This window comes from Lipophrys pholis (genome assembly GCF_963383615.2).
Source record: "Lipophrys pholis genome assembly, chromosome: 3".
In the NCBI taxonomy this organism is placed as follows: Eukaryota; Metazoa; Chordata; class Actinopteri; order Blenniiformes; family Blenniidae; genus Lipophrys; species Lipophrys pholis.
Window position 1 is genome coordinate 609,989 of NC_137627.1, and position 25,721 is coordinate 635,709.

The following is a 25,721-nucleotide window of genomic DNA, read 5'->3' on the forward strand; positions in this document are numbered from 1 at the left end:
AGAGAGAGAGAGACAGACAGACAGAGAGAGAGAGAGAGAGAGAGAGAGAGAGAGAGAGAGAGAGAGACAGAGACAGAGAGAGACAGACAGAGACAGACAGAGAGAGAGAGAGAGAGAGAGACAGAGAGAGAGACAGAGACAGAGAGAGAGAGACAGAGAGAGAGAGAGAGACAGAGACAGAGACAGAGACAGGGAGACAGAGAGACATGTCAGGGTAATATCCCTGTTTGTAGAGTGGGAGAGGAAAAGAGCTCAGTGCAGTAAAGCTCTCCCAGCAGTCTTAACCTTTAACAACTTTAATAGAAAATGGTCCAGGGTGGCCTGAACCAATAGGAAATATTCAATAAAACATTAAATAAAAGGTCTAAAGCCTACCCTTAAAAGTAGACCGTGCCAGCCTCCCTAACTGAAATAACAAAGTCATGAAGGAATTTCTCTGAATCAAGGTGTTTCAGGTTTTAGAAACATTAAACATTTAGAGCTCTAGATAGTTTAACAAACCATCTGTCTAGGCAGTGTGAAACAGTAAACAATTAAATGCTCAGAAAAACATGGCAAAAAGCAATAATCCTCAATTCCTCAAAGTCCAATAGTGCATCTGTCTTCAGGGCAGATCATGAACCTGTGACTGACTGGAGGCCGGTGCAACGCTGGGACAGGTGGACCACCCAGTCCTGCCTTGAGGGACTCGTCCCAAAGTCACGCTGTGGCAGCACGTGTTGCTTGTTGACGTCTTATTGGGGATCATAAACCATGAGACAAAACTTTCTCCCCTAACACTGTGGTGCACGAAGATCTCTAAGTGGACTGACCCCAGGTTTGGTCAAGCCAAAGGACCAAGATTCAAACGTACTCAACCGACACCCTCACTCAGCGGTCACATGTTAGAGACGCATCGAGACCCAGTGTCTGCTTCAGGACTTGAAAAAGGGATATTGGTGAATCTCTAGTTCTCATGCTCTGTGGTCAGTTCATCCATTGGTAGCAGTTTAGCATTCAGTGCCTTGCTCATGGACGATTCAACCAGTGAACACAACCTTATGAGTGAAGTGTCTCGCCGGCAAACTTCTTATCTGTGCAAGTTAGAGAACCTTCGATAAAGAATTAGAATAGAACCTTCCACATGATTAGGAATCTCTATCTACTGAAAACCTTCTGGAGTTCTAATGAAGACATTCTGACTCCGACACTGATGGCTTAGTAGTTCACTGACATTTTGATTTCTTTTTGGTTGATTTCACTGATTTTATAGAAATACTATGGATTCCTTTAAGGCTTACTGACTTACATTTTTAGACAAATTCAAAATCTTGCATAAAGTTACAGTTGTATAGTCGTGAATTTCCTGCTGCAACAAATCTGTGTGACGGACGATAGAAATGAGTGTGTAGAACTCCCAGAGGGCGACACGGTGGAGCAGTGGTTAGTGCTCACCTCACAGTGAGAAGGTCTGGCTTCGAATACCCGCCGGGCCTTCTGGGTGGGGTTAGCATGTTCTCCCTTTGTGTGTGTGTGTGTGTGTGTGTGTGTGTGTGTGTGTGTGTGTGTGTGTGTGTGTGTGTGTGTGTGTGTGTGTGTGTGTGTGTGTGTGTGTGCAGGTTTAGTCCGGGTGCTAATGTTTTCCTCCCACAGCTGATGGCACTAAGTTGCCTCTGGGTGTGGACGTGGGACAGTGTGGTCGTCTGTCTCTGTGGTTGTCCTGTGATGGACTGGAGACCTGGACAGGTGTCTCCTGGCCTCGCCCGTCCCTGCGATCGACTCCTGAACAGGACGATGCACTATGGAAGACAGATGCAACGATGAGTTGCTCTTTCTTCAGGGGGATGAGTTCATACAGCAGTTTTCTTAGTACTCATCAGAGTATCAGCAGTGAAACTCAAAGTGTTGAGGGTGTTTGTGGTTGGAGAAGCTGCGAACCCCCCCGAGGGACTCCTGCAGCACGGGGCCGTTATAAAGCACACCAGACATCCCGCCACACTGATTTGCTTCGCTTCAACTAATGGTATTGGCCAGATAGGCGTTATGCACTGGGAGAAATGTAAGTACATCACATTGATACGCTTTGTGTGTTTTTAATCGTCGAGGCAAATTAGGACACGAAACAACCAAATGATTCATCTAAAATCTGCAAAGCAGCAGGGAGTCGTTTTAAAAGCCTTACGTTTGCATGCTTGGTAACGTCACAGGGTTTAAAAATATATCTTTTTTAAATAATTCCTACTTGCACCGTAGCACAAGCATTAGGACTTTTATTCATTTTAAAATGAGATTGTTGAAATTAACGGAACTTCTGCACAATTTAAGATTTTGTGCTTTTCTGTAATAAGATAATTGAAGTTCATTCAACAAATGTTGTGTTTCTGCATGTGGACTTGTAGTAAGTTATGATGAAACTGTAAAAATGGGCAAAGCAAAGGACTTCACTGATACGCACCAATAACCTCTTAAAGACCTATTTTAGTGGATTTTATGTGATTATTTATCTCCAAATGTCAAAGCCAGAGTAGTTGAAGGACAACATGTTGTGATATTTATTTAGTGAATTATTATATTATAAATGTTCATTTTGGAGAGAAAGCTTTCAGACAAGTATAATATGCATATCGTGATATGCAAAACTAATTTCATGGTGCCAGAAACAGCAAAACACTGTCCAGCTGTGCAGCTTCCTCTTTTGGGCTGATTGAGTCTGTGTTGTTTGCAAGTTGAGTTCTCATGTGTGAGACAATGGGACGTTTCAGCCCGACAGAATTGTACTGCAATTACTGTGCAAAGACAAGATTTAGTGGTAAAGTTCACAGCTTTCAGAGCGAGTGTCAGACTGAGCCGTTGCTTCCAGTTGAGATGGTAACTTATTCAAAACTGAAAATATTTGAAATGGATCTAAATCAAACGTCTGCACGCTCTCTCGCTCCCCTGTCAGGATTCCCTCCACTGCTTGTGACAACTGATTATCCAAACCTCCTGCACAACTCCAGCTGTCTTCACATTACCACAGAATTGTACTTTTGGCAGGCGGCTCCGGCCCGGTTCGCACAACGCTTCAAGTTAAAACGCATTTTGTTTTAGAAATATCTTATGTTTACATGGCAACATTTTGAAAACGACGTCTGTTGACATGGCAGAAACACTGAACATTATGTCGTTTTCATGTCGGGCCACTAGTGGGTGCTGTTGTCAGCAACCTTCAACACTCAAAGATCCATTTGGACCCGTTTCCTACTGAACCGAACAGACGGGTCCTTCTGCAGACGGCCACAGACACAGCGCCACCCTGTAACATTCACACACAATCACTGCCGGTGCCTTTTCAGGCAAACCCCAGCTCCCCTCCAGACCCCGGCTGCCCCGCTGGCCCGCTACCCCGCTGCCCCGCTGCCCCGCTGGCCCGCTACCCCACTGCCCCGCCGCCCCGCTGCCCCGTGCTCTGCGGCTGCGTCGTTCCCCGGAGGTGCTCTGCTGCTTCCTGCCCCACAGTCTCACAGCTGCTCCTTCATGGGGAGCAGCTGATTGGCCCGATGAGTCTCAGGTGGCTCCAGTCACCTTCATCACAGTTCCATTCTATAAGGAGAAACTCTTCCTTGGGTTTCCACTGCGTCTCGGGGAGTTTGGTGGGATGGTGCCGCTTCAAATTGCACTTCAAACTTTCTTTCGCCAGTTTTTTGCCACAAAAGATGAATTCAGCTCTAATCTGTTTCAGTGGTTATTGAATTGTAGTGAATTAATTTTGTGATATCGGGTTGAGGATTGTAGTGATCCATGGATTATCATCTGGAAATGCTGAAGTGTGTATTATCTACAGTAGATTTAGAAAAGGATTTGTGTGCACAGATTACAGTTACATATTCAGTAAGTAATTACCAACATTTGTCTTTTGCATAATAGAAAAAAAAAGTAGGAAATCCAAGTGGTTTTGTGTGTAACTAATATTGATATTCTTAGTTTATGAATTAAACAAAGTAATAAATGCTTGTTTTCCCTAAACTATATTTAAATCAGTGCTAACAAGCAGAGTCTTGTGTGAGTACTTTTGTTCAAAAACTCTATGCAAATATTGATGTATTGAAACTAAATACATTCTGGCATGTAGACGTGTTGATGAACTGACAATGTGATTGTTGAAGGAAGGCCATTTCAGTGACTTTTAATGATTGTTGGTACGATTCCCATGGATGTGGAACTGGCTAATGTGCAATGCTGACACTCCGATCTGCACCTCAACTAATGTGTTCTGCCCTTTTCCAAACCACAAGGATCTAGTCTGCAACCAGCAAGCTGTGAATCAATGTTCTGCCTGGTATCACCTGGTTAGTGTCTTCAGGATTTATCCAAACTGTAAAGCAATACCTTCGCTGCTGATACTGCAAAATACTTCAGATCTGCCGTCTGAGAGTAAAAAGCTTGACAACACAGTGGCCGAGGTGGAAGTCCTGTTGTGGTTCCAGTTTTGGTTAATCTCCAGACTTGTCTGTACACGGGTTATTGTCACAGTGATGTTTCTCTAGAGAGTGAAACTTGGCCCGTCTGACCCAGAGATTCAAATCTGTCAGCGTGTTGATAGAAATCTGGACAGGACGCTGTCAGGACACCCTTACCTCCAGCACAGAGGTTAAGTAGAGGACAGACAGAGCAGCTTTAGTTCAGACCACAACATGCTCTCTCTCTCTCTCTCTCTCTCTCTCTCTCTCTCTCTCTCTCTCTCTCTCTTTGTCAAGGGAGGCAAAAGCAACAGCAATCATCGGATTAGGACCACGCAGCCAGCTGGTTGCTGGAAGGAAATCCTGAGCATCAAAAGTGAAGTTGGGAGTCGTTTTCCAAACAGTCACTGAGGAAGATCCTCTGGATTGATTTAGACTCTGACAGTGTTTTTGTGTTTTGGTTTCAGAACAATTTCACGTTTACATGGAAAAGTTCTGAAATGTTGGAGTTAACATGCCAAGCCAGTGGTTAGCTGGCAGACATGTCAAAAAGATGTTTACTTCCAGGACAAAGTGTGAAAATCTGTATACTGGGGGTTTTGAGTATGCTGAATCCACTCTGGGTTAGGGTCTGCTGAATCCACTCTGGGTTAGGGTCTGCTGAATCCACGCTGGGTTAGGGTCTGCTGAATCCACGCTGACAAATCAAGGGTTCCCGCTCAGAATTGACAAATCCAAGATGGCCACCATCTGTATTACAAAGTTAGAAATCCGGCCATAACTTCAGTTCTGTTTGACATAGGAACATGACATTGGTGGCAAATTATAAGTTGTTGGAGTCAAGGAATGCAATGAAATGATTTAAAATACTGCAAGTTACGCTAAGAGCAAGATATAAAAATGGCCACCATGTGTATCACAAATTTTGATATCTGACTGTAACGTTGGTTCTGTTTGACGTAAAAACATGATATCGAAGTTCTTAATCCAGATGGCGGCCATCTTGGGTCTTGCTCTTAGTGCAAACTAAACTATTAAATGCATTCTTTGACTCAAAAACCTATAAATTGCTACCAAGATCACGTCTCTATGTCAAATAGAACCAAGGTTATGGCCAGATATCAACATTTGTAATATGTATGGTGGCCAACTCGGATGTCAGAACCCCTTGATTTGCCAGCGTGGATCCCATTAAATTACGATTCAGCACACTGAAAAACCCCTGGAAACAAATGTTCACGCTTTCTTCCAGAAGTGAACATCTTGGTCCTAAATTGTTCCATATCCGTCCGGTGCTGTTGGTTGTTTTAATAATGAAACCACACACACATGCACTTATTGAAGAATACGCTATAGAATCCAACATGGTGGTCTGTCCACCAGCAGGTCCATGTTCTCTCTTTGTTATTACAGTGACTGTTAACTAGATAACTACCAGGTCCCAGGAGAACATGGAGTCTTGATGCTCTGCAGGCTGCGATCGTTGTTATTGTTCATCTACTTGCTCATGAGCAGAGGAACTATTTCCTACGGCCGCGGTGAGCAGCGCAGTAGCAGCGCAGTAGCAGCGCAGTAGCAGCATGGTGAGCAGCGCAGTAGCAGCACGGTAGCAGCGCGGTGAGCAGCGCAGTAGCAGCGCAGTAGCAGCGCGGTGAGCAGCGCGGTAGCAGCGTGGTGAGCAGCGCAGTAGCAGCGCAGTAGCAGTAGCAGTAGCAGCGCAGTAGCAGCGCGGTGAGCAGCGCGGTAGCAGCGTGGTGAGCAGCGCGGTAGCAGCGTGGTGAGCAGCGCGGTAGCAGCGCAGTAGCAGCGCAGTAGCAGCATGGTGAGCAGCGCAGTAGCAGCGCGGTGAGCAGCGCGGTGAGCAGCGCGGTAGCAGCGTGGTGAGCAGCGCGGTAGCAGCGTGGTGAGCAGCGCGGTAGCAGCGCAGTAGCAGCGCAGTAGCAGCATGGTGAGCAGCGCGGTAGCAGCACGGTAGCAGCGCGGTGAGCAGCGCAGTAGCAGCGCGGTGAGCAGCGCGGTGAGCAGCGCGGTAGCAGCGCGGTGAGCAGCGCGGTGAGCAGCGCGGTAGCAGCGTGGTGAGCAGCGCGGTAGCAGCGCAGTAGCAGCATGGTGAGCAGCGCAGTAGCAGCACGGTGAGCAGCGCAGTAGCAGCATGGTGAGCAGCGCGGTGAGCAGCGCAGTAGCAGCGTGGTGAGCAGCACGGTGAGCAGCGCAGTAGCAGCATGGTGAGCAGCACAGTAGCAGCACGGTGAGCAGCGCAGTAGCAGCATGGTGAGCAGCACGGTGAGCAGCGCAGTAGCAGCGTGGTGAGCAGCGCAGTAGCAGCGCGGTAGCAGCACGGTGAGCAGCGCAGTAGCAGCGCAGTAGCAGCGCGATGAGCAGCGCAGTAGCAGCGTGGTGAGCAGCACAGTAGCAGCGCGGTAGCAGCACGGTGAGCAGCGCAGTAGCAGTGCAGTAGCAGCGCGATGAGCAGCGCAGTAGCAGCGCGGTGAGCAGCGCAGTAGCAGCGCAGTAGCAGAGCAGTAGCAGCGCGGTGAGCAGTAGCAGCGCAGTAGCAGCGCGGTGAGCAGTAGCAGCGCGGTGAGCAGTAGCAGCGCGGTGAGCAGTAGCAGCGTGGTGAGCAGCACAGTAGCAGCGCAGCGCGGTGAGCAGTAGCAGCGCGGTGAGCAGTAGCAGCGCGGTGAGCAGCGCAGTAGCAGCGATGGCTCCAAGCGTTTCCACAAAGTCATGTTTTGCCTGTTTACACATGATGGAGCCCGAGCATTTTCGAAAAGATCCACATTGTGAACTGTGTCCAAAAAATACTGTTGCCATGGAAACGGGCCCTTAAAGATTATGATACAACTTTGATTATCCACATCAGGCAGAACATTTCATAAAATGGATCTCAACATCAGCAGTGGACGTCTCCGGCCACAGAACTTAAGTTATTGTTTGGAGAATGGCTGCACACTTTCTACACCCTGAGGCTGCGAGGGGTTATCTGCCTGACCTCTGAAATACAAGTCCAGCTGAAGCCACTCTCATCAGGTCATGCATATTTATCTTGACAAACTCCACTGAGGTGCAGGTTTAATCCTAACGGACGCCCAGATCTTCGCTCTGCCAACGCAGGTGGGTAGTTTATTTTGAGACACTCAGCGGCTGCTTGTTAAACTAAATCAGCATTTAACAGTTTCCAAAGCCAGCTCGCTTAAGTAAACTCAGGTCTCTGAATGGAGGTGAAGGAGGAACAACTAAAACAAAGCAACACCAGAGGAGGAGCCTTTTGGATTTGGTCCGTCTTGGTGTGGATGATTGTGCCGATGAGAGAGGCGAAGCAGTGAAGGGGGTGAAAACATGTTGGGACTGGAACTCGAGGCTTTAAATCACTATATGACACCTTTTCTTGGCATACGCTGTCTGTGGGTACTAGTTGTTTTATTTGGGCTGGCTTAGCTGTACACTAGTACAACAGTTTGACGCACAATCTCTCCCCAACAGTCAGTGCAACACAAACTTTAATTCACACACAGCTTTCCAGTGTTGACATGACTGGTGCAGTGGGATCATTCCCACGGCAGGTTTGCAGGAAGTCCAGGGTTCCTTGAGTCGTATCAAGAACCAAAGGGAAATAGTCTTCATACAGGGTCTACTTTCATTTGGACATTAATACGTTTAGTCCTTGAATGCAAAGAAATGAAAAAGGCCAGGCCGACCTGTAGTTAGTTATCTTGTTGGTGGAACATCAAATGATTGAACCTTCAATCCTTCATTGTTGCAATGAAATAAAAGACTCGAGGAGTTTGTGTGGCATTGGAGTGTAATTAAACTGTAAATAAGCTTTAATTTCAACACAACTCAGTGGCGGCTGGCCAATAGAGGGCGCCAGGCCTCCACCCTCCCTTGGTTCTTGTAGGAGTTTTTTCTTTTAATTAAATAAAATATATTAATAAACTGTAATTCTATCGAAATATGTTTATACCAACCAACTAACAATGAGCCCTGAACTGTGTTTGCTTCATTTTCTACAGATAATCTTCAATAAAAGAGAGGATTTCTCTCTCTATAGTAGTGTGTGTGTGTGTGTGTGTGTGTGTGTGTGTGTGTGTGTGTGTGTGTGTGTGTGTGTGTGTGTGTGTGTGTGTGTGTGTGTGTGTGTGTGTGTGTGTGTGTGTGTGTGTGAGAGAGAGCAGCCTGGGGAGCTGCCGAGCGCTGCCCCGAGGAGGCGGGGCTTAGTAGCGGTTTGACCAATGACTGATTAACACCAGAGTGACTGACATGAAAATTAAACCAATCAGCTTCATTTGATGACTGAGACTCGGGGCGACTTTTAAGTCTCCTGGCTCTGTGATTGGCTGAAAATCACTTGTGGTTTGTTCTGGTGTTTCTACCAGATGTTGAGATGAAGACAACCAGTGGTGAGTCCCTGATTATTAACTCTGTCACCTCTCTTCTCATTTATTGTTTAAAAGGAGGAATTTGGTTGAAAAGCTGCAGGTCAGGTTCAACTTTCTTCATCTTAGTTATTTTTAAATTCACTCAAACAGAAAAGTGTTCAGGTTTGTAAATGTTTATAAAGGTTTAGATATTATCATATTTATTAATGACTGAAAATCTAAGAGCTTAAAAAGGCAGTTTATCTTACACTTCTTTGTTTTTGAGGTTTTATTCAAAGAATTCTAAAATACTTTGAAAGAGGAATTGATGTGTAGTTTGACAATATAGCTGGTATACCTTTAGTTTTCCCTAAACTCAGACTAACTGTCATTTCCAGTAAACCAGCAACAAAACATTCCTTTTCTAAAAAAAGGACTAATGAAGCTTCTGCTTTGGTTTGTTTACTAGTATGTTAATAAAAGAGTCTTAATGAGTGTCTCTGTTCACTAGCTGTTTAAAATGACTGTAGGTTTTTATCACTGAGGCTTCAATCAATCTGAAGATTGTTGTAATGTGGTTTATAAATGTATTGTAGTTAAATGAAGTTATCATTGGCTGAAATGGAAAGTTAATGAAGAGCCAACCTAATAAATGTGTCACCGCTGACAGAGATCTACACCAACATCACCAACACCAACATCACCAACACCAACATCACCAACACCAACACCAACACCAACACCAACACCAACACCACCAACACCAACACCACCAACATCACCAGCTGGTCACTGAACCGACAGCGGCGTGTTTCTGGAGGATTCCAGAGGACCTGACAGTGTCGAGGAGAAGCCCTCTGAAATGCTTGTTTGCATGGATTGGCCATAAATTGTAATCAGATCTGAGTTGAAGTGTAGACCAACACGATGTGTTTACACCGATACCACAGGAAAGAGGAAGTGTGTCGTACTGGAATTATGAGTTGCTCCTTCATTGAGCAGCTCCATGAAGAACTGGATGTGGTTCTGGTTCCCAGAGATTCATGACATTCAAGAGGAATTTAAGAACCTAGTTTCTTTTTAAATCGCTCCAGATCATCCCGATAGTGGACTCTGACTCACCCTCATAACTGTGTGGGTTTGCTTTAGTTGATTTAATTTTGTAATTTAAATTCCTTTGTAGAACATTTTATTTCTTCTGCTGAACTTCAGTCGAGCCAAATACACAATTAAAGAACAACAATCTAACAGTCAATGAAACACGTTCCCAGTTGTGTTGCCAATGTGCTCTTTGGCAAACTGTACAGGGATGGTTTCCCTGGTGACATCACAATCCTCCGTCAGGTTTTGTGATTTATCGAAGCGTTTATCTTTTATTCTTCAGCTCTACTGCTTTAACTTCGATGTCTTTTGGGGCGATTTAATAGGATTCAGAGCAAACAGGAGCATTGAAATGAGGGTTCAGCAAACTTCAGACAAAACGTTTAATTCAATCAACCCGTCGACGTGCCCATAAGGTCCCTTCATTTCTGGTATCCCATTCATTGTGTATGTGAAACGCTGGGTGTGGCGTGGTGGAGCTCAGCGGGGTGGTGGGGGGTGTCTGCAGACGGCCCCCTCCTCCTGGGGCTGCCCCGCAACTGGAAAGCTTATTTTTCACTTCTAATGTTTTCAGAAATACTTTTGGCTGATCAGATTTCATAATAAAAGAGAATATGGGGGCGTGGCCACGCTGGTCTGGAGCAAACAGCCTCCGGAGTGACGCGTCGCCTCTCCGACTGTTTCACCGAGTCAGCGTGTCGCTGAAGGAGGAGGAACAGGCCCACGCTTAGTTAACGTGAACAACAATGTTAAGAGCATGTTAAAAGCAATGCAAAGAGATGAAAATGAATGAGAATTAATGATGATTATTCAAAAACAATCCACAGCAACCCTGTGATTAATCTGATTAATCTTAATGGATTAACAGGACTAGTTCAGACACAACCAGGTGGAAATGGTTTGTCATGGAGGGATTGGAACCAAGAACCAAGAAGGCGTTGGAGTGCCTCCGCAAATACATCGGAATTTGGCAAAATAACTAAAAACAACAAACTGGGTCACAAAGTCAAAGCTGTGGGAAAAGGAACATCGTTCAAGAGGAGCAACAGGAAAGATCCAGACGAGATTAGAGAAACAAACGATCATAAAGTGGATCAATCAAAGTCATGGGGAGGCCGCTGAGGAACTTCTTAATCACAATGACAGCATCTCGTGTTAATCTATTGGTTACTATGTTTTGTTTAAGCTGGTAAACAAACCACGATATTAAATGTTCATGAAGACAAAACTCAGCTTCCACATGTGTTTGTTCTCGTTTTAATACAAAAACACGTTCATTATCAAGTTTGATGGAAATTGTTTATGAAACGTCTTCAGAGACGACAGGAGAATATTCCAATGGTTCTTGTAAATGGAAAATATCTGAAAATAAAAACCTTTTTAAATCCCAGTGGTTCTACATGTTGCTCTGATTGGTTGGTTGGTTGATTGGTTGGTTGGTTGGTTGGTTGGTTGATTGGTTGGTTGGTTGGTTGGTTGGTTGATTGGTTGATTGGTTGATTGGTTGGTTGGTTGGTTGGTTGGTTGGTTGGTTGGTTGGTTGGTTGGTTGGTTGGTTGGTTGGTTGGTTGGTTGGTTGATTGGTTGGTTGGTTGGTTGGTTGGTTGGTTGGTTGGTTGGTTGGTTGGTTGGTTGGTTGGTTGGTTGATTGGTTGGTTGGTTGGTTGGTTGGTTGGTTGGTTGGTTGGTTGGTTGGTTGGTTGGTTGGTTGGACGTAGATCTACTCAGTTCATATCTACAATCTGTTTTATGTTTGGCTCATTAGTTTTATCAGGAACGGTGTCGGTTTTCAACAAACACCGACAGACTGTAGTTTTGTTTGCAGTAATTACTGAAACAGATTGTGTGTGTTTATACTTGGTGCACACATCAGATCACATGACTCACTGATCTGGAAAACATTTACATGTTTATTTGCTGCTTCATAGCAAGAGATCTTCAGCTCTAATTTAATGAAATATTATTATATTATTCTTTTTATTGTTGACCGCCAGCAAAAAGCACCCAAACCAAGGCTGCGGTCCTTTTGCATGCAGTCCAGCCCACTTATCCCCCCCATACTTATCCTAGTAAAGGAGGTCCATTGAGTTTGTTTGTGTTGCTGACTCAGCAGATTGTGTGACGACCTATTAGCAGTTTATGTGCAAATGATTGAATCATCAGTTCTCATCTAATGTTACGTCTGTTTTTCTCTCTCAAGCGTCGTCCTCTGCGCCCGGCAGGTCCAGACCCTACCAGGGAGTCCGAGTTCGAGACCCGGTCAAAGAGCTGCTGAGGAAGAAGAGGAGTCTGGAGCTGCAGAACCACAAACCAGCGCCCCCTAATGCAGTGAGACCGCCATGACACAAGATGTTATTTTCCTGTTTGTCACATTTCCACATGGAGAAGTTCACATTCTGGTAACTGGGGGTGACCAGATCCCAACTCACCAGCAGTGGGACGAAGACTATGTCTGTGTGGGACAGTGTGGATTACCAATCCATGGAGATTTATCATCCAGTCAAAAAGAGCATTTAAGAAAAAACATTTCTCTCGTGCTCCTCAGCTTATTACATTACTATGCTTTGCCTCAACTTTTTGAAAATGTTCCGACTCTGTCGTCGTGTAGAAGTGCAACACTTTAAGGCCATAGTGAATAGTGACCTGCACATGCTCAGTAGATGGTCAACAGCGTTTCCTCCAGAGTGTCACGACTCCAGATTCTCCTGGGAATTGGTAGTTTTGTAGTTGAGAGTCACCGGGAATAATAATCCAACTGGTCGTCTGTGTCCTTCCATTGTTAAAGTGTATAGGGTTTGTTCTCTGTGTGCTTGTGTGTGTGGCGTCAATACAAAAAGAGACAAGAGCACCCACTAGTGGCCCAAGAGGAAAACTACATACTTTGAACATTACCACGTAAATGCAAATCTTTTCTGAAATGGAAACGTAAAAACAAAAAGTTTTCACTTGAAACGTCATGCAAACACTTTTCTCTCCTCTGGACTTTAATCAAAACATCACCAGAATATTCAAAAAACAAAAAACCCACAAAGGATTAACAGTAAGAACATTTACAATCCAGAACGATTCAGAATCCACATTAGGTTCTTTCACTGCTTAACGTGGTTGGAGATGTGATGCAGGCTGTGAGGGAGCAGGTTGCCCCTCTGGCCCAGGATGGATCCAAATCAACATCTTGTTCTTGTCAACAGTCGTCCTTCTAATCACAGCTCTTTTATCACGTCCACATGATGTATGGCCATTAGTCTTCAGGCTGATGTTTGTCACTCCTCAGATGATGAAATGCATCATGGAGCCGGCTGCCGAGATCAAAGAAGAAAAAACCAACAGCCTCAATTCAGTTGAGCTGAAGTTTTCACAAGAAACACCAAGTCTGAGTCATTTGGTCATTATTTAACAAATGATTTCCCCCAGAGCGGAGCGATCAGGACCGTGGGCCTCGACCCCACAGAAGAACAGGGGGTTTTCTCCTTCTAGGATCCAGGTGTTTTTCCATGACAGTTACATCCATTCCCCTGCATGGCTCCAGGGCCGGGCACACAGCCCTATGCAAAGCAGCCTGCAGCCTGCCAGAGCAGCCCTCCCACTCTACATTTAGTACTGCCAGCCCACACACACACACACACACACACACACACACACACACACACACACACACACACACACACACACACACACACACACACACACACACACACACACACACACACACACACACACACACACACACACACACACACACACACACACACACACACACACACACACACACACACACACACACACACCAACAGTGTACCTGAGGAACAGAGGGAAGAGTTCCACCTCTGGCTTCCAATTCAGTAGCTTTTCATTCCAGGTCCAGAAATAACAACTCCAGTATCGGGTATCAGGTCCAATACTACACGGCGTACTCGCACCCTGATACAACCCTGCAATATTACGTGACGTCATACGTCAGCAACGTCGCCCGCAGGTACACAAGGAGAGCACCTTGCGGTTTTCAGGTTCTTTGATATTTAGGAAAAACACAATTAAAACAATTTGCCTCATAATAAGTTCAAACATTTATTTTTACTTTGAATTTTCACTAAAACACAAAGTTGTATTGGAGTTTTGTTCTGGGACGGCGGTGCAGTGGTGAGCACTCACCAGCAGAATGTCATGCAGTAGGTTCTCCCTGTGTTTAGGCAGGTTCGGGGGCAATCTGCTTCTGGATGCATGAACTGCTCCCACTATCATCGATAACATCCTCAGTACGGCTTCTTCTAACTCACGATGAGGGCTTTGAGGTATTAGGGTTCTTTAGTTGAACATCTTTACATTGAAGGCCAGTATTTCAGGTTATAACGGGAAACTTTGGTGTGTCTGTTCACACAACAATGGTGCTCAGACCAACCAAACACACAACTCTTTGAAAATGCCTGGGCTCCGTCGTCGTGGAAACGGGCAATAAAGAGACTTTCTGGAGTAGACAGTGGAAACACTGCTACTGCACATCACAGTTGCATTAAATATTTCTTCTGCTCACGCTGGAGTAGATGGACGATAACAATCTGACTCCCCGTCCGTAGTCTGCCAGGACTTGGGTTAGGGTTAGGGTTAGGGTGAGTCACCTTCCTAACAATCCAACTTGGCTGCCTCTCCATACGAATGTCAGTGGACTCACCATTGTTAATGTTTACAGTGTTTTGTTCTCTGTGGGCGTGGCTTTATTAGAAAAACAACCAACAGTGCCCACTTGTGGCCTGGCATGCTAACTGCATCGTTACTGCAGTTTCTGTTTAAACACAAAAATCTTTTGAAACAAAAATGCCAAAACAATTAATTTCCTCTTGAAACGGCGTGTAAACGGGCCTGAGTGACTCGTTGAATCGTCACGATCAGCACTATTGGAACCATTATTTTCTGGACAACATGGCAGACACAGGTGTGCTCAGGCTTTCCAAGGAAGTCTGGAGAAAGTTGTTCAGTAATCCATCTGTCCTGTCGTAACTCTTCACCTGCTGTCAGAGCAGCAACACAAAGCAGCTCGTCTCCTGCAGCCTGTCAGCGTCTGACAGCTGCTGCCCTGCTGGCTGACTGCAGGCGGCGTGACACCGGCCATCCCCGCAGGGCCTGCACCGCTTAGTACACACACGCACGCACGCACGCACGCACGCACGCACACACGTACACACACACACATCAGTCTAAATGATGGACGTTTGCACACAAAGCGACAAACAAACCTTAGAGAAACTGGAGAGTTCTCATGCCTCCTGCTGTGAACCGTCTGGGTTGGAGCAGGTTGAAGCAGGAATGTCAAACTCTTTTCAGTTCAGGAGGCCACAGCGCTGAAATAACAGCATAATAATCTAAAATAATCTGTAAATAACCACAATAATCAAAAGTTGTCTTTGTTTTAACTTTTATCCACCAGCACAATCACTTTAATATAAGATTCATTGGAACTAATTCAAAGAAAAAGGACCAATTTTAATCAATGTGTTTACATTTCATAGATTTAACTTGAGATTAACCTCCAGAAACAAAATGATCATCACCCTACCACTACTTCCGATATATATCTTCTACTGTTTCTGGAAATAGGTCACAGAATATTTAGACGCTAAACACTAATGTCTGTTTGGGTCCAGAGAAAATACAAGTCCATTAACATTTCTCACAATATCTTTTCATGAAAGATAAAACGAGTATAATTCCAGCTTTGTGTAGTTTTATCTGTAGAAATGTTTTCCTAAAGCATGGATGACCTCTAACAAAACACAGCATTGAGATTGAGATTGAGATTGAGATTGAGGATATTTACAGCCTCAAGTCCAAGAAATGCTGATTTAAAAGCCACATGTTAGTATTGTATCCCGGTCTCCCAGCAGGAGGTCATACTAATACAGGATCACCTCCACCCTAATAATTACTGAACATTTAGAAGAAGTGATGGAACACATCCTACATGCTGCTATGATCCTTTTGCTCAGCACACATGGTTAAAGTCCATAACTAGTGAATATGTGTGGTTAAAGTGTAACAGCTTGAGGTCAGAGTCCCTTCCTGCTGCTCCTGGTGAGGAGGCTGAGATACTGTATATCTAGAACAGTTAGGTGGAGTGATTGTTGGTTTACACCGTCTGGTATATCAGACTTCGGGATTTAAAGGTTGTGAACTTTAAAAAAACAAAAACTAAAAATACAATAATGTTTCGCTCCTCTTGGTTTGGTGGCTTTTGAAAGTGAAATATGTCAGTTATGAGTTTAAAACATCAGGTTGGGTTTAATTGCTGAATTCCATTGTGATCATATTGATGATTGGAGAGAATCTTTGGGTTGAATGTCACAACACTGTAGAGTGTGACTGCTGTCACGGCTATGAACAATCAGAACTATGAACAATAGATTCCCAGAGAGGTAAAAAGCTTGGCCACGCCCACATTCTCCACCTGTCTCGAGCTTTTCCCTGTTTAGAAAGGATTTATGGGATTTTCATACATTATTACATAAGAATGTTGTTTTTCTTGCAAAACAAAGACTCCGTGACGAATCAAACCAAATTTACTGCCCCAGGCACGTTTATAAAATCCTGATTACAGAGATGAACAGATCTTAAACTTAGAAGAGTGCTAAAATATTACTACATTAGAAAAACAAATGGAATTAAATCAATTGTGCTGCAAATTTTTGACAGATTCAAAAGTATTCACCACAAAGACCCTTTCCCCTATTATTTATTTTATAGACAATAAGTCTATTTTTACCATTTCTTCAGAGTGAAATCTTTAAAATATATAAACTGAAATTTAAATGGTTAAAACTTAAAAATTACCGAATTGTTTTGGTTGTTTTAAAAAAGACATTTACAAACAAAAAGGCTGAAAAACATCTCGCCGTCAGATGATTGACCAGAAGTTGTTCGTGTCCCACAGAAGCTGGAAGATGTAAAATCCATTGAGGGAGAATAAATGTAATTTTAGAGGTGATAACATTTTTTAAAAAGAAAATAATCACCAAATCAAAAAAAAAGAGACATGAGTTTAAGGGTTAAGCGTGATTCGTGACCTCCACAGTAAACTCAGTCAATCCAACCCCTGGAACACACAGGACTTATAATAACAATATGAAAGAGTCTGGAGGCATTTTGAGGAAGAGAATTGGTTTAATCTGGAGAATTCTTCTCGTCTGTGACCTCCGTCACCCCCGTCACCCCCGTCACCTCTCTCTGTGAAGTGGAACATTGTTGTGCCTGTTGTTTTCCGGGAGGATGAATTTCTCTCAGCAGTCTGGTTGATTCAGTTTTTAATACCTTGTTAATATGTTAGACCGAGTCCAGAAGGACCAGCGATGGACAGATACAGACTAGGTCACATAAGAACAGTTGGTTTTGGTCAGTATCCTCACTTCTTCACAGCACAAGAGATGTAAAACAGTTTCTATCTGTGTTATATTATTTCTTGTAAACTACATGCCTATTCCAAATATTCCCATGTATTTTATCCTCTCAGTGGAATCAGGTTAACTTGACTTGATCATGTGTCTTGAACTACGTTTCGCCCTTTATCCTGCGACCTTCATCAGTTCCTGCTGTTCTCTGGATTATCCTGCCTCGTCTTAAGCTCACTAAACTGAATTGAAATGCATTCCGACTTCGTCTTTGACATGGATTTTACCTGCACTTCCTTCGCTTCTTTCTAAAATGAATAAAACCCCTTTATTTATCTGCTCCTCTAACTCCACCTTTTCCTCAGACCTTATCCAGACTGACCCTGTCCTTATGACCCCCAACACTGTTAGGTTTGGCCTTAAACCTGATTTAACCTTAGTTTAAAACGTAAGCGGAACTCCAATCAGACCTTGACCGGGAGCTTTTCTTGTCTCACAATGAGCTTGAATGAAAACAGGTGATGATGACCTCCCTCTCACTTTCAGCTCTGAATTCTTCTCAATTGAGCCTTCAAGCGTTTCTTCACTTAACCAATTTTAGGATTAACCCAATCCCCAGCGTTGTTCGCCTTAATCTGAACCTCAAATGGCCCTTATCCTATATCTCTGTTCTGGTTTTCAGTTTAAAGATAAATACCTTGAATTTAGCCTCGACACAACCCCAATGGTTTAGTTTTGATCTTAGGCTCTTATTAAGATAGTTAAATTAAGTTCAATTAATCCTTGGCCTTAAATTTACTCTCAACTCAAATCCCAATTATTATTTTCATATCGGACAGACTCACGTGTCTTTCTGCCCTGACGCCTCCCCGACTCTTCATCAAACGTTAAGCCACAATTTATCATAAAGTCATCTGAAGGATAAACCTTCATTCACTTTTCAAAAGTGAAAATACACAAGCTGCTTTTAAATGTGTTAAATCATCACGTATCAATCATTTATCCTGACAACTTAATTATTCAATCATTTCAAGGCCTTTAACCTCTTAAACGTTAGTTTATGTATTTGAAAGTTTAGGATGCACTGATATTACTTTTTTAAAGGACAAGTAAAGTACAAGTACTGACCTGAAGATATTTGCTGATACAGAGTACCGAAGCCTAATTCCTACTCCAAACACAAACGATAGGTGAGTTTGTGTTGCTGTGAGCCGCCTCTGCACAGCCTCTGTTGAGACATGACACCCCCCCCCCCCCCCCCCCTCCCCCAACACACATAGAACTGCTTTCAAATCTTCATCACTCAATATGTTTACTTCTTTATTTAATTGATCTCTTCAGCATCATCAACCCTGAAGCGGACCTGAAATCATTTGCATGCATGCAGATAGTATGTGGTTACACTGCAGGATGCAAGGTTTTACAGGTATTAAGCTTCTGGTACTTTGTGGTATTTTTGAGAGTGAGAGGTCGTTTGGTTGATTGATTACTGAGACGTGGCAGGGAAGTCTCCCCATGAGCCTCAGCAGCACAGCCGCCATCCAGGAGGGAGAAACACTGTCCAGCCCCCCCCCCCCGGAGCCCCGGGGCGAGGGGCAGTCAGGACGCTTAACTCCTCACCTTAACCTTCGTCTGTGATGCTGATTTAATTTGAACATCATCTGAAGCAACTTGTTATTAAGAGCTTGACATTTGAACACAATCTGAACACTGTGAGCACTACAGAGGTTACACAATCTGAACACTGAGCACTACAGAGGTTACACAATCTGAACACACTGAGCACTACAGAGGTTACACAATCTGAACACTGAGCACTACAGAGGTTACACAATCTGAACACACTGAGCACTACAGAGGTTACACAATCTGAACACTGAGCACTACAGAGGTTACACAATCTGAACACTGAGCACTACAGAGGTTACACAATCTGAACACTGAGCACTACAGAGGTTACACAATCTGAACACTGAGCACTACAGAGGTTACACAATCTGAACACACTGAGCACTACCCACAATCCATAACCCAAACAAATGTCCAGTGAAAACCTCATTTTTATTTAGAAACGTTTTGGGTTTAAAAACCACCATTTTGAATACGATGTCCGTCTGTACAGCAACAGCAGAAACACTGAAAACGATGTATTTTCCCTTTCGAGCCACTAGAGGGTGGTGTTTGTTATTGTAATGAAACGGCACATGTGCAGACAACAATCTACTATCAGCATTAACAAAGGGTCCATACAGGCGATGAAGTTGGAATCCCATTCGGAGTGACTGTCAACTATAAAAGTACCAGGTCCCAGGAGAATATGGAGTATTAACATTGTCGTTTGTCCATCTCCTGGTGCATGAGCAGAGGAACTATTTACTACGGAGTGCTGCACATGTGCAGTAGCAGCAGTTCTGCCATTAGGGTGAGATTTCTCAAAAAGTTTAGTTTTTTCTTACTCAGACACCCAGAATGCTACAAGTGTGCATTTAAGTTGAAATTGATGCAGGAACAAAAAGTCTCATTTTAATTCCAACACAATGACAATAAAACAATCTGCACTTCCCGTGAAGCCATGAGAAAAGAACAAAGAAACCCTGAGATGCCATCACATCTTCAGCCGGGTCATAGTTCTGGAGGCAGGTTGGTTAATTATGAGGGAGGAACTCTGAACACAGAAACATTCTGACTTGTGTCACATTAAACTGTAACTGCAGTCTTCACAGGGCTGCTTAGATTGAAACGGGTGTAAATACTGAGTATTTATACACCAACGCTCCACTTCGACTCCTGTCACTTACATCCCTGTGTTTTGTTTTTCTCAGGATGAGGTGTCACACAGCAACCAGTCACCATTTACACAAGGTAGACCTGCAGCCTTCCACTCAGCAGCCAAAGCAAATCTTCTGTCCTCCAATAACTGAGGGTTTCCTGTTCTTCTCCGTGCAGCTCTCTTTGGTTCTGATGCTGCTGGCGACTGTCCAGCCGAGGCCCTGGTGGCGGGTAGTGACGGCGGGCAGCGGAGCGCAGGGTGGAAAGCAGCTCTGCCCTGCGGCAGCGGCGCCGGGCCGCAGCCTGCATTGATGCCGTGGTCCTCGCCTGGTTACAGCCAGCAGGACCCCCCGGCTCGGATGGTGGCCCAGCAGGACCCCCCGGCTCAGACGTTGGCCCAGCCGGCCGGCCCGGCTCTACCTGCAGACCTGTACATGCAGACGCTCTGCCCCAGCTACACCATGCTGACCTACACACACACACCACTGCTCACCAACTTTGGGGTGAGTCAGGAGTTTCCACATGAGTCAAGGGTTCAATTTCATTCAAAAGTAATAATTAAAAAAACACTCCCCGCAACCAAACTTCCAATACGACAGTCTGCATGACAAGGAGCAGAAGAGAAGGTCGGTCTTATGATATCTGCCTCTTTCTTACCTGACAATCACTTTACATCAGCCTCTTATTTTGTTAATGTCAAACTGTCTAAAGATTTACAGTTTCACAGATATTATGGTGCATTTTATGTACAGTATTTATAATATACAAATACAAAACCATCATTTTCAAATTGTTCAAATCAAATATCTCACATTATTTATGTCCAAATCTAATTTTCATACTAGTTTAATATTGTAGTTTTAGTGCATTTCTTGATTGAGGAGAGTTCCTGACTCTTTTACTTCTTTCTGAAGTTGCCTTCCATAAACTACTTCCTGTCACTGAGACACTTCGTTCCATTACTTTGGAGTTGAACCTGTTTTTTAAAAAAATGTTACAAAAAACAATTACAAATGTTCAGGGTGTTGGTGGTTTCCAGGGTTTTCCCAGGAAGGGTCCAGATCCTTCCCCCAGACACGCCCACTGTTACTAACATGCAAAACCAGCAGCCTTTCACAGGAAAACTAACGCTGTTTCCCCAAAGTCTCCTAGCTGTAGTACATGTCTGTATTTCAGCCTCATGTGTGGTTGTGGTGTCTAATGAGTGAGCGCTCCGGTCCCTTTATCTAAGATAACGTTAAGTTCTACAATAGTGTGTTTTTGTGTGAAGTACTGTAACAGAATACAATAGAATCTCACAGGTAATTATTACACACAGACGCCCCCGTAGACCCACCAACACACTCATGAACCAAGGAGTTCTAGTTATGATTAGGGATGCACCAATACCACATTTCTAAAGGACGAGTACAAGTATTAACCTTGCTGATACCAAGTACAGATACGAATACATATTAAATTCCATGACATCACGTAATACTCGCTGGGTTGAATCTGTGAGCTCTCATGAGGACGAGTAAAAGTAGTCTGTGTAGTGTCGGACCCGAGACTAGGTACTGGTACTGGTACTGGTACTGGTATCGGTATCGGTATCGGTGCATTCCTAGTCATCATGACTCCGCCTACCATTTCCAAATCCTGTCACTGGAGCCCGTATAGTCTAGAAAATACTGACCGCACCACTACTTTAATCCGGTTTTCTAACAGCAGATAGCAGTAGGAACAAGTCCATTCAAAACATTTAATGGAAGTATTTAATCACTCACCTGCCCCAGAATGTGTCTCTCGTCTTTACATATGGTCAGTGGTTCCTAACCTGGAGTCTGGGACCCTTCACTGAAGATTACAGAGGGTCTGGAGCTCCTTCTACAAGCTGGAGGAGGTTTTATATCTAAATTTAAATCAGGAAAAGTTCACTTTGTGAAGTTTCAGAACACGAGAGAAAGTTGTTGCCACTGGACGGACTGGATTTTCAAGTTGATCTGGTTTTAACTGGTAATGAAATGCAGGAGAACTAAAAATAACCACAAGCAAAGTAAGGACACTTGTCTTTGGGGATCTCTCGCCCTCTCCACCATGTAATGTCCTGCGCTCCCACACCTTCAGCTTCTGAAGAGAGACGTCAGACATGTTTGCTCGGCCCGCCACAGTCCGTTGGTTGATATCCAAAAGGGGAAGTCCACAGATGAAAATATGCTTCCATGGAAGCGTTGAAGCTCAATTCTGAATATTAAAGCCGTTCAAAACAGGAGCTGAACAACATTTGGAAGTTAATGGTGAAGACATCACATTGGAAAATTAAAATAAAGTCTTCATACCTGGAGATTTGGAGGTTAATCTTAAATGCAAAATTAGGTGATTCAGAACATCTCAGGATATAAAAATTCTATAGTAAGACAAAGTTTTAATCCATGGTGTACCTCAAACTGAGAGTTAATCTGACACTGAAGCAAATGGAACATGTAGTAAGTACATGAATGTCTGGGGATGTTGATATACTTTCAACGTGGACCTCAGTCTGTGAAAGTAAAAATCCCTTCAGGCAATAGATCCGCCCGCCCGCCCGTCCGTCCGTCCGCCCGCCTGCCAGCCCGCCCGTCCGTATTCTGGTCCACATTTATGCGGCAAAGTTTCACTTGCAAATGCATCTTTTTTTGTGATTTAATTTAAGGAAATTTTCTCATTTATGCTGCAAAGTTTTGAAAACAATGTTTATTTCTACAGCAACAGCAGAAATGCTGAAAATGATGTAGTATTAATGTTGGGCCACTAGAGGGTACTGTTCTGTTTTTGTAATGAAATCACACACACACACACACACACACACACACACACACACACACACACACACACACACACACACACACACACACACACACACACACACACACACACACACACACACACACACACACACTTACAGAGAACAATACACAATAAACATCAACAATGGAAGGTTCATGAGTATAAGAAGACGACCGACCACGTTGGGTTGTTTTTCCTGGAGGATCTGGACGGGGAGTCGTGACACTCTGGAGGAAAACATTCTTGTTGTCTAGAAGAAATATTTGCTACTGATGTGGTGCACATGTGCAGTCGCAGCGTTTTGCATGTTTTCATCACAAACTCAACCAACAGCGCCGCCTGGTGGTCAGACCGGCTAACTACCTCGTTTTCAATGTTTCTGCCGTTGCCGTGGAGACCGATATCGTTTTCAGAAGATTGCGGTGTAAAGTCAAACTTTTCTGAAATGAAAACTCAAAAAGGATTTTCAGTGTAAACTGGTCAGAGTCGGACATTAGACTACATCTGAATTAGTTTCAAAAAAGAGAAAAAAAACAGACCAGGTCTCGATTCCCTTTGGAAACCAGCATTTCTACTTAATGATACTGATTTATCTTTGAGGCAGAGGAGCCTAATCACCACTGATTCATCAGTCACTAGCTGAGTATTGGACATGTTTTGTGAGCTGCTCTATCGCAGCAGCTGGAGATGTTAGTAACGAGTGTATCTACAGACGATCAGCTCAGATGTGCAGCAGGGAAGTGATTGCAGTGAGTTTCTACCATAAATTCCAACTGACAGCAGCTGCTGTCCTCAGCCTGAAATGCCCCGTGGATAATAAAACACAGGTCAGATTGGGGATTGGAATGTATGTGATTGAGACTTTAGGACGTAAGTGGAAAAAGCTTGGACATGGTTTCCTATCGAATGGACCTGATTACGACTCGTTTGTTGTTTCAGACAATCCCAGTGGCTCCAGGACAAACCTGCCTCCCTCCATTAGAGCTGCAAGACTCAGGGTTAACCCTCCTCCCCTGGGCTCAGTCCCTCACCACCATATCAACCAGGCCGAATCCCGGAGTCCAGTTTGCCCCAGGTGCTGCCGCCCTGCCCGGGTCCTCCTTGGTCCACATGCCCTTGTCCATGTCCTTGACCGCCATGATCCCACAGCTGGAGACCCACCCACAGATCCTGGATCTGCCGCATGCAGACCAGCAGCTGGACCCTGGGACACACGGTCAGTCTCTACATGGAGAATCACCAAACCTTCTGGACAAGATTCTGGAGGAACGCAAAGAATGTGGGGAAGAGGAAGACAAAGACTTATACACCAGCTGCATCTTCATCCCCGACGTCTGAAGGCACGAGCACCAGACTTTTCACTGATAATAAAATAAGTCATGTCACTCTTTGGTTTGAGCAAAATTCCAGCACTCACAGGATCCTGTACTCGCCGTCTTAGTTTGAGCTTTTAAAGTGTTTCCTTGCATCAGGTCAACCAGACTTGATCTGGTATCTTTGGTTTAGTCTCGCCTTTCGTGTTCGACTGGCTCATCTCCGTTCACTTCATTCTGTTCTTCACTAAACCTCCACGTTTCACATGCAGACTGCAACGTCCTGAAAACACAGGAACAGCAGGAACACTGGGTATGAAGTCCTGAGTGGGTCCTGATTCCAGCCTGAGCATTTTCACAAAGTTCCACCTTGAGAGCCGTTTTCATGTAAACAGACACCTAAAATGCAAAACTTTCACTTGAAATGGTTAACGGGCCTTGAATCACTCCTGCTCTCTGAAAAGGAAAGAGGTGAAATGTTGCTCTAGCGGTGAACTTCCCCTCTTTTAACCAAACGTGAAACATTTGATTGGTGGTTCGTGTCTAATGTCAGGACGAGTGCTCACAGCCCGAGTCGTGACCGTCATACTGAGAGAGGCAAGTTGCTCTTGAAAGGTAAAACATGCACCAGTTCTAGTCAGGCTTTTTTCCACTATTACTTTTCATTGACATTTCTCATCCTAAAGTAGATTCTTGACTGTGTTTTAAATATAAACAAAATAAAAATGTTTCTTGTTATAAAATGATTAAAAGATAAAAGGTGGTTTTCTATTATAAAGGACTATCATGTTGTCAATGTTCCAATCACAGCCTTTCTGATCAAAACAACCAACTCATCATATAGGAGAGAATGAGGAGTACAAAGGGGAGGTTCAGGAATATTTAGCATTGTCTGGCTTAACTTTTTCTTAAACTACCAATCCTTTAGGTTTATCCTAACTACCAGTCCTTTAGGTTTATCCTAACTACCAGTCCTTTAACCATTTTAATGTCACTGATTGCAGGTGGACCCATACGCCGACTCGCCAGGTTGCATCAAAACTGAGTTTATTTCACAAATAAAAGTTCAAGGAGGTCAAAAATCCCAAAAAACAAGAAATAAGGTCCAAAAAGCAAACAGGACGAGACAAGTTGACATAATGAAGTGAGACTTCACTGGGAAAGGGAGGACACAGGTGGAACTCATCAGGACAGGAGCACACAGAGGGAGAAGGCCATTGGTTAATTGTAAACGTGAGGTGAGGCACAGGGGCAGACACAGGGGCAGACACAGGGGCGGACACAGGGGAAGGCACAGGGGCAGGCACAGGGGCAGACACAGGGGCGGACACAGGGGAAGGCACAGGGCAGGCACAGGGGCAGACACAGGGGCAGACACGGGCAGGCACGGGGGAAGGCACAGGGGCAGACACAGGGGAAGGCACAGGGGCAGACACAGGGGCAGACACAGGGGCAGACATTTAAACTGTCAGGAGAAATTCCTAATAAAAACCTCAGGAGACAGAAAACACAGGAATCAGACTGAGAGTGATTTAGAAGGTTTAAGATAATTTTATTACATAATTCTTGCAAGAAGAGACA

General features: G+C 44.2%; 1 protein-coding gene across 1 annotated transcript; it reads left to right on the forward strand.

Moving 5' to 3' along the window:
* Positions 1 to 1,980: 1,980 nt before the first annotated feature.
* pou2af1 (POU class 2 homeobox associating factor 1) lies at positions 1,981 to 24,915 on the forward strand. Its single transcript, XM_080460189.1, has 5 exons — positions 1,981 to 2,038; positions 12,078 to 12,205; positions 20,076 to 20,115; positions 20,200 to 20,525; positions 23,767 to 24,915. The coding sequence occupies exons 1-5, from the start codon at positions 2,023 to 2,025 to the stop codon at positions 24,163 to 24,165; spliced, it is 909 nt and encodes a 302-aa protein (XP_080316315.1). The 5' UTR covers positions 1,981 to 2,022; the 3' UTR covers positions 24,166 to 24,915.
* The last annotated feature ends 806 nt before the right edge of the window (positions 24,916 to 25,721 follow it).